Source organism: Onychomys torridus, chromosome 5, assembly GCF_903995425.1.
Source record: "Onychomys torridus chromosome 5, mOncTor1.1, whole genome shotgun sequence".
Lineage (NCBI taxonomy): Eukaryota > Metazoa > Chordata > Mammalia > Rodentia > Cricetidae > Onychomys > Onychomys torridus.
Window position 1 is genome coordinate 42,364,033 of NC_050447.1, and position 10,088 is coordinate 42,374,120.

Here is a 10,088-nt window from a genome sequence, read left to right on the forward strand (position 1 = left end):
ATTTGGATCCAAGTGAATGGAAGCCTTTGAGTTTCCAATAAGCAAACACTTCTCCAACAGCCACAGGCTGATTTCCTCACATGCAGTTAACGATGTCTGACTTTTCATTTTTTTTTTTTTTACATCATAGCATCTACCCTTGAAGCAACATTTACTGAATATTTGTGGGCTGAAGGAACAAAAATATTTTAAATTGTGAGACTTTAAGAAAAATATTTAGACTCAATCTATTATAAATTTTTACAAATTGACTTTTGTGAGGCAAGAGAAGCTGCTTTCATTCCCGTTTAGATTTCAGTAAGATGTGGAGGGCATACGTGGCTCAGTGTTTTCTCCGTTAATCCCCACAGCGCCCCCTGCAGTTCACTTTCTACACAGCAGCAGAAGGAAAGGCTCGGAACAAACAGGATTGTGTATAACAGCTTTCCTTCAAGAGAGGGTCCGCGGACATTCATGAGTCTGACAAGCACCCAAATATAGGAAAGGAGACCATCGATCCTCTTTTCTAGGGAACATGCTCTTCTGAAGAGAGTTCCTGCTGGGAACAGTTTCATCCCAGCAACTAGAAATCATGGAAATATTGCAAATGCGGTTCAGCCCTGGTAACTGGTTTATTTAGCCAAATTATGAGCCAGGGTTATGTAAAACTTAAGTAGGCAGGTCTCAAGTGACCCTCATAAATATTTTTACAGTTTTACATATATATATATATATATATATATATTCTCATTGTGAAAACTGTAAGCCTCACTGTTCAGACCCACAAGACTTATAGGAGAGAGTCACAGTTTATAACTGACGCAAGGCGAATGAATATATTTGCGCCCCCAAAAAGTTGCTGTCTGAACCACTATTTGAGCTGCAGCGCCCTCTGGTGGAGGGCCTGCGGATTGACATTTCCAGGCCTGTTTTCCAGGAGCCACATCTCACTAATGAGTGCTTCTGTCTCCCTTGTGTCTCAGGTAAAGGAGGCCATGCAGCGCATCCACGACCGAGGGAACATCGGGAAACTGATTCTAGATGTGGAAAAGACTCCGACTCCGCTGGTAAGTGGAATGCAGAGGAAACTGCCAGGCTCAACATCAAAGGCAAATTGATGGATCATCACGCATAGCACAGCTGATAAAGAAAGAAATACAGGCAGTGTTTACAGGCTCTCAAAAACTAGAGGTGATCAGATGACTCCCAGAATGAGGGATTAGCCACGGGCTAATGGGAAAATGGAGAAAGATGGGAAAATTGCTGAGTGAGGATGGACAGGAAAGGACTGTTTTACAGTTATATCTCTAGGCTGCTACCAATGGGAAGACTTCCTAGTTAATTCTAAACAATGCACTGCATGTGCCCAACAGAACAGTGCCAGCTGTCTCTAGGATGCTCCTGGTGCTCCTGTTCAATTCACTTCCATTTATTAGGATATAACCCTAATATACAGGCAATCCACAAGAATACAACAGGTCAGGTTCACCTGTTCCCAAACTGGCTGCCTTGGGGGAGGGGTGGCCTATGATGTAGCCCTCAATGCACAGACTCTCTCCCACTGCATGCATTCAAAGCCTGGTGCTCAGTCCATTTGCAACCTGGGAAAGTTGGTTTACCCTCCAGCTTTGGGTCTGTTGATGAGCTAGAGACTGGCAGGTTCTTTGAGATCAGCTAGAAAGGCATTCACTGAGCATGACTGGATAAGCTAAACAAAGAAAACATGGAGGTTTGTTGTTGTTTTAAGTTTCTTTACTAACGCACTTGTCTTGTGTCAGTATCCGTCTTTTTCAAGAAAAAGAATTAAAATGGTTCATAGCTCTCAGTCCAAGTGTATTTTCAGAAATAGCTCCTGGTCTTCTGTAGCCGTAACATGGCTCAAGGGTAATGGCCATGTCACTCCATACAGAACAGTCAGAAGAAGGGGCACTTGGTGATACAAGCTGCTGATGGCAATATGGACAGAGTTTTTAAATACTCACAAAGTCACAGGACTGTTGGAGGAGAAATGATAGCATGAAGTTAGAGAGAGGGGCTAGGATCCCAGGACTCTCCTGCAAATCCCCTGTGGCTCACGTGATTAGGTCTCTTTCAGCTCCATGTATAGAAGGCTCTAGAGCTAACCTAGCCAACTATTACAATTAAGCAAAATAGCTGGCCCTGGCTTCCTGTGCAGAGGGACTGCCTATCTCCATGAGCACATGAGATTCTGATGGCCCTTGGGCTGGGGTTACATTTGCTTAACCAAGGGGCAGAGCCTATCAAAGGCCAGATAATGCCCCTGTTCAAGCCAAGAGCTCAGGTCTGCCTCTGTTGAATTATTGCTCTTGTTTTCTGGAAACATTTTTTTTTACCCTGACACCCAAAGGGACAGAGAGACAGCAGAGAACAAGCATTTGGAGCATTGGTGGTAGGGAAGATGCCACAGCCCTTCTAGATGCAAGATGACAGCATGAAGTCAGACTGAATCTAGGGCATCATGAGATTCAGGATGGATCCAATGAGATCACCTCCAGGGCTTACAGGTGACATTAAAGGAAGCAGCAGGGCCTTGGTGGGTATTAGTAAAGGATATAAAAGGGGTCCTCAGAGGCACTTTCCCCTATGGGAATGAACACTCTGAAAGAGGTCCATCCCACAGTGCTCTGTGTGATGTTCAGATGAGATGATGAGGAAGTAGGTACATAATCTCCACCATGACTTCTGTTGAATTGCAGATGGCCAATGACAGCACAGAGACCAGCGAGGCAGGGGAAGAGGAAGAAGACCATGAGGGCGACAGTGAGAACAAGGAAAGGATGCCCTTCATCCAGTAAGACCTCATGTCTGTAAAAGTAGAGGACGGCTGGCAAGAAAATGGCCGCCATAAGAACTCTTCTGTGCCCCAGTGAACAAATGCTGTAGTCCAGTGCGTGTCGTGTTTGTCTGCAGTCAGCCAAGCTAAGAAGCTGTTGATCACTGTTGTGTTTGGAATTAAGTGCCAATCTCATTCCACGCAGTATTGTGTCCCTTCCCGGTCTGTGTATCACACTCTCCCCTCTCCCTCGTATCAAACCCATCCTTCTTCGGGTCCTTCTTGACAGTTTTAGAATAGCCTTGCAAATTAGTACAAGACCATGGAGCCCAATGTCTGAAAGCAGACATGGACAAGGCTAAGTTTGATTGAAAGGTGTTGTCACAGAGCCCTGTCCAGATCCCATGATTCTTCAGGCCAATGACACTCTTTGCCTGCCAGCCATCAGCTATGCCTCCAGCTATGGCACTTGTCAGTTTGGCTAGTGGCAAGAGAGTAGGCCAGGAGGAGCATTCACGATCTTGTAAATGCAGACTTCTCCAAGCCGTACATTGTCCCTCTCCCTCTAGAGGCCATATCCCTGCACTTGTCTCTACATCTTAAGGTTTGAGCCTCTTTTAACTCTTTCCCCTGGTCCTTATTCATAAACCATCAACCAGGGAAGCAGATGTTGGTTCTTTCGAGGATAGAGATGGGTCACACAGCATCTATCTGAAAACCAGCTCCAGAGACCTCTTCTCTGAAACCAGGTCTCCTGAGCAAAGTCCTCCCTGTGGCCACACACAGTTTATTTAAATGCTAAAAACACTCACTACGTATAGGCCTAACTCAGAAGTCATTAAACTCACCTAGGTTCTCACCCTCACCCTCAGCCTTCAGAATTATCATGATTATTTCTAAGTTCCTGCCCAAGAAATGCCTTTCCCAAGGAAGAGTTCCCTTGAAGACCAGCCATATTTGGGATGAAAAATTAATTGGTTTCTTTTGCCTTCTCAAAGCATGTTCTACTGTGCAATAAGCACTAAGGATAAAGATGGTGGCTATCCAGCATCTGATGCCAAGTGTGTGGTCCCCCTCTCCAACACACAAAACCATGGTGCTGATTTGCAGGCTCCTTTGAAATCAGGGGGCAAACTGCTTGATCACATACCCTGGTCAGTTTTCCGGCTTTTGATGGGCCTTGAAGGGACAACAGTCACCTTAAAGGAAAAGGAGTCTGCTTTCCTCCTCAGTGGGGCTCCTTATTGCCTCCTTCCAGCCCTTCTGTCCTAGGGGTTCATAGTCACTCACAAACGAAGCTAGATATAAATGGCGCTCATGCAGGAAGCACCCTGAGTTTATTTTGCCTTCTGGAAGACCTAATGGGCTCCCCATGACCTTGAGTTGGTGTTCCAAGTTGCTTTACATCCTTGAAGACTTTAAGAGGGTTCCTGTGTTGCCCGCCTTCTTCTCTAATAAGCTTTAGGTGGACCCCACTCTTTCCCCCATGGGCTGGGTACAAACACATTGCAACAATTCCCTGCTTGGCTTACAACGTCTCTGTAACCAGTCTCATGTCATTCATCATGCTCCTTTATCTCAATCCTGAACCTGTGATGACGACTTCTTCATGCCAAATATTTACCTAAATGGAGTCTTTCGTCATTGTGACTGTGTGAGTCAAGTATGGAGATGAGAAAAGGTACCACTAGCCAATAAGCCAGGGGATGAGAATATCTAAAAGAGCGTGCCAACCACAGGCTTTTATTTCCTAGCTCCGGGGAGTGACTAGAACTCCAGTGTTTGGCTCTCCAGAGAGATGATGGCCCTCGCTAAATACTGTATAATCAGTTACGTTTCCACCATAACCATGCTCAAGGGTAGGTAGACCTGAGGACCACTCTCAAAGTGCTTTTGCTAGTGTGTAGAAATAGCATTCTGGTCACTGGCCATAGGAAAGTTCTCTTCGGGGGAACACGGAACCTGACCCACATTCAGAATGCAGATGGTCTTGTCATGTACAGCAGAGAAGCATAGGAAGTCACCTCTCCCCAATTACTGATTACACGTGAAAAGCCCTCCTCTACTGAGAACACAAAATGCGAAAACTTGAGTATGTCCAGCATCACCTTGAAGAATAGGAGGGTGGGTGAGGGACAACAGGAAGGGTGAGGGACTCTTGTGTTAAGCACCTTCTTTCTCCTCTCGTGGTTGTTTCCTGGAGGAAGTGTAAAGAGTGTCTTTGTTTGCCTTAAGGGAGCTACAAAGGCTTCTCGGAAGGTTGAGCTTTATTGGAATGAACCGAACATTGTCTAATGTGTCCGTGGCTTCAGAGCTTTAGTTATATTGTTATATTGTGCCTACAAAGCAAATTATGTTTACATGAAAATATAAATAAAGTATTCAGCATAGCATAACCTCTTGTGGCATCCTTTATTCCACATAAATATTTGGATGAGCGGCCTCACTGAGAGAACATAGGGAGCAGGTAACTGGGAGTAGGGGGAGGGCACTTAAAATAGGAAATACAAACTGAAGACCTGATAGAGAAAGAAGCTGAAATGAGATGAGCGTTTTTAAAAGACATCGTTCCCAGACATGGTGGTGCACACCTGTAATCCTAGCGCTTGAGGGGTAGAGGCAGAAGCATCAGGAACTCAATGTCATCCTCTGATAAATAATGACTTTGAGGCCAGCCTGAACTACAAAAGATCCCCATCTCAAAAGAACAAACAGAACCTAAAAGCCAACAAACTAACAAAAAACTCCTACTCCGAGTACCTGGGTATAGTGATGCAAGCCTGCATGCAGAGAATGGAAAATGATGATTTTGAGACTAGCCTGGTCTCAAAAATAATTTTAATTGCATGCAGATGATACCAATGATGATATTAAACATGATAGAAAGCAACAATGAGAATAATGGCAAGCATTTATGAGACACCTACTGAATGCACCTGAAAAACCAATGAATGCATTGCTAAGTCACTGACTTTCCCACCAGTGCTAAGTCAAGTCTGGTATTGAACCCAAGCATGGGCAGAAAGACCAAAGTGCATGAAGTATCAATACCATCTGAGGTCACAAGGCTGGCAAATGACAGAGCCAGCACTCACCAAGATCCAGCCAGGCTTTCACTCTGGGAACCTATGCTCTTAACCACTGATGGCACTGTCTCACACCTTAAACATTGGTACTGTCAGAACTCAACACGGCCTGCAACTTTAGAGCAGATACCAAAGCCTGAATCAGGCCACACCTCCCTGAAGTTTTTCTCCAGAATGAAAAATATAGAAGCAGCCTGTGCTGTGACTTGACAGCTCTCAGTTCATGGTACCCAGCTCCTCCATGCTCTTTATCACACAGGCGATGCTCAACTAAGTCACATGATGTGAAATTTCCCATTAGCTCTAAAAGATTACAAAAAGTCAAATCTTTCCTTTGTTCTGAGGATTGGCCCAAGACTCCTTGGAGGAATTTGGTCCTGAAGGCTTATTTCAGAAGAACCTCCTCCATACCCTCTACCCACTATCCCTACCATAACCAGCTCTCTCGCGCGCTCTCTCTCTCTCTCTCTCTCTCTCTCTCTCTCTCTCTCTCTCTCTTGCTCTTTTCCAAAGCTTCAGAAAGACTTGCCTTCCCTTTAAGGCTTCATCATGTCAAGATCAATCTCCAGATATTGTTTCTATCCAATGTTCTCCCTCCTGCCATGAGGCCCCATGTCCTTTGCAGCAGCTCTACCATGATGCATTTCCAATCACCATCTCTTGGTCTCTTGTTCACTGGAACTCCTTCAGGAATTCTGTTTCCCTTTGATTTCAAGGCTGTGCTTGTAAATTTGTTTCACTTTGTAGTGACTAATACGTGTGGGGAGAAGCTCTTTGCTCCCCTCCTGGCCTTCCATCCAAGTAATCTATAAAAATCTGATTTTAAAGCTTGTATAATCTCAACAATGTCCATGTTCACAATCTAAAATTCTCAAGGTTATCAAGAAAAAAACTTTTGCATGGGCCAGCATCTCAAGAAAGAAGAGTTCACTCCTGGAGGCTGTTGAGTGCTTCCCCATGTTTCTCAGCAGGAAGCTGATGAACCAGAGACATTGTCCCAAGCCCCATCCACAGATAAGTCTCAATTTACAAAGTAGAAAGGATCATGAGACTATCATGACATTTCTCGTTATCTGGTTTGGTTTCATTGACGGAGGGTCTCAAATAGCCATGCTAGCTAGCTTCAATCTCACTGTGTAGTGGAGGATGACCCCCAACTTTTGATCCTCCCCTGTCCACCTCCTGATTACTGGGGTTACAGTGATGTGCCACCACACCCAGTTTCTGCAGTGCTGGGCAACAAACCCAGAGCTGCCTGCATACTAGACAAGGACCCTCAAACTGAGCTACATCCTCAGCACTGCCAATGAAAGTCTTACACATTCTCAGTACTGAGACTTCCTCATTTATCCTTTCATGTTTAATACTTCTGTTCTGTATATAGATCTCACGGCTGCCCTCAAAGGGTGCTGTGTGTGCCTAGCCACATCTAAACACAATCCAGAAACAACACCTGGAATTGAAACTTAAAGTGAGTAAGCTCTTAGGAAACATCATCTTCCTTTTCTATCCATCCTGGCCAATGCTGAGAAGAATGGATATGTAGGAAAAAGTTATAAGGCTCTTTTTCCTTCTGTCTTAATACAACCAAGAATTTATAGATCCCAATACTTACTTGTTTCCTAATTTGTTTATGGAAGAAGAAACAGGTGACTTGGTATTCTCTATCACAAGTAGATTGAGCTAACCCCTGACTACAAAGATGGTAAGGAACATGTCCTCTGAATAGTTCATCAGGTATCCAAACTTCCAAAGAAAGGAGCAACTTATGCAGGAGTGACTAAACCAACCTCAGCACAGGTGTGTGTCCCAACTCCAGTGCAATGAGGAAGAGCAAAAGCCTTAGAATCTCTCCAACAGGGGGTAATGCTTTGGAAAAACTGATTTAGCATCTGCATTTTCTCCTACTGAAATGGAGATGTATAAGGTCATGGCTTAGATACAAATCTCCCCTCATACCCACCTTTGGGAGACATCCAAATAAAAATAGCAATTTAGATTTTAATTTGCTAACTTCTCCTAACCATTTTACAAAGTAAATGGTGGTGTCCCCATTTTATAATGATAAAGTACAAAATCAGAGACATAAATAAGATATCCAAAATAATACAATCAGCAACTGAGTTTCCAGAGGTTGCACTCTAGATATCAAGCCAAACTCTCCCAATGCCCAGGTCTTTGAAAACACGCACAACCACTTCATGCTGTGGAAACATTTACTCAAACTCTAAACTGGTGTCATGGTCAATACAACTCCAGGTGCCAGTCCCTCTCTCTGTTTCCAAAAGCCTCCCCAGGAAGTGAGAAGGGGTTACTACTGTTTTTCCGACTCTGGAGAATTCTACCCCAGGCCAAGGGAAACAGCCAAGAAGCCCTGATGACTTAAGGGGCTGTGCTGTGAGACAGGAAATCAGACTAACACAAAGAGCCACATGGGGAAAAGAGTGGGGTCCACCCTAAAGCTTATTAGTGAAGGTGGGCAACACAGGAACCCTCTTTTTTTTTTTGACATGTTTTAGGTAATTTTAATATTTTTTTGTTTTCTTAAGAATACTTTTATTTTATTTTATTTATTATATTTGTGTTTTAATTTTACACATCAGCCATGGGTTCCCCTGTCCTCCCCCCTCCCGCCCCCACCCCCACCTTCCTCTCATCCCCTCCCCTCCATTCCCATGTCCTCCAGGGCCAAGACTCCCCTGGGGATTCATTTAAACCTGATGGATTCAGTACAGGCAGGTCCAGTCCCCTCCTTCCAGGCTGAGCAAAGTGTCTCTGTGTAAGCCCAAGGTTCCAAACAGCCAGCTCATGCACTAAGGACAGGTCCCATTCCCACAGCCTGGATGTCTCCCAAACAGTTCAAGCTATTCAATTGTCTCATTTATCCAGAGGGCCTGATCCAACCTTTGGTTCATAGGAACCCTCTTAAAGTCTTCAAGAATGTAAAGAAACTTGGAACACCAGCTCAAGGTCATGAGGGAGCCCATTAGGTCTTCCAGAAGGCAAAATAAACTCAGGGTGCTAACTGCATGGGTGCCTTTTATATCTAGCTTAGTTTGTGAGTAACTATGAACCTTTAGGGCAGAAGGACTGGAAGGAGGCAATAAGGAGCCCCACTGAGGAGGAAGGGAGACTCCTTTTCCTTTAAGGTAAGTGTTGTCCTTTCAAGGCCCATCAAAAAGCCTTGAAAATTGAACACAGTACATGTGGCTAGTGAACCCTTTGCAAAATAAGCCTAAATGCCCAGTTACTGAGTTCAGGTCAATGTGGCTCAGCTGTCCAGCACTTGGTTGGCATGTGCAAAGCTGTGGGTTCAATTCCTACCATCACCAAAAAAAAAACCAACCACAAACAAAAACTCTCTGTGTTGAGGGACAAAAGTCTTGGCTATTAGTTGTGCTGCTATGGCCAAACATCTAGCAAAAACAACTAAAGGAAAGAAGGGTTCATGTTGACTCATGGTTTGAGGGTACAGTACATCAAGGTGAGGTGGGTACAATGACAAGAGTGTTAGGCAACTAGTCACATTGTGCCAGATCAGGAAGAAGAGAGAGGTATAGGCTTACTGTATGATATTTTGTTTATGTTCTGACAAATGAAACTTGCCTGGAGATCAGAGGGTGGAGCTAGCTACTAGTTAACCATAAAGGCCAGGCAGTGGTGGCACACACCTTTTATTCTAGCACTTAGGGGGAAGAAGTAGAAAGATCAGGAGTTCAAGGCCACCCTGGACTACATGAGATTTAACCAGTCTAAAAGAAGAACAGAGGGGCTGGGTCCTGCCTCAACTGAATGTACAAGGCTTTGCTGTCCCTCCATGGGAGAACGTACCCTTTTGGAGAAGGGGGTGAGGGGTAGGTCCCAGGAGGGAGCGGGGACTTGGGGAGTGGGAGGAGGGATGGTTGGTATGTAAAATGAATTTTTAAAAAATTTTTTAATAAAAATAAAGAAAAAGAGGGAAACAGAGCCAGGTGATGGTGGCTCACACCTTTGATCCCAGCACTTGGGAGGTACATGTCCTTAATCCCAGCACTAGGGAAATGGAGACAGGGATATAAGGTGGGTGGAGTCAGGATCTCAGCGCCCTAGTCAGTCTGAGGATGTGTAAAGACAGGAGTGCCCCCATTCGGTCTGAGGACTTACAAAGGTAGAAGTTTCTAGTGGCTGCTGCTCTGCTTCTCTGATCTTTCAGCTTTCACCCTGGTATCTGACTCTGGGTTTTTATTAAG

General features: G+C 44.6%; 1 protein-coding gene across 1 annotated transcript in view; it reads left to right on the forward strand.

The window, feature by feature from the left end:
* Vat1l (vesicle amine transport 1 like) overlaps positions 1 to 5,169 on the forward strand; it is a 161,891-nt gene extending 156,722 nt beyond the window's left edge. Inside the window, exons 8-9 of the mRNA XM_036188789.1 lie at positions 963 to 1,046; positions 2,697 to 5,169. Coding sequence (XP_036044682.1) covers positions 963 to 1,046; positions 2,697 to 2,795 — 183 coding nt within the window. The 3' untranslated portion in view covers positions 2,796 to 5,169. The remainder of the gene's footprint in view (positions 1 to 962; positions 1,047 to 2,696) is intronic.
* The last annotated feature ends 4,919 nt before the right edge of the window (positions 5,170 to 10,088 follow it).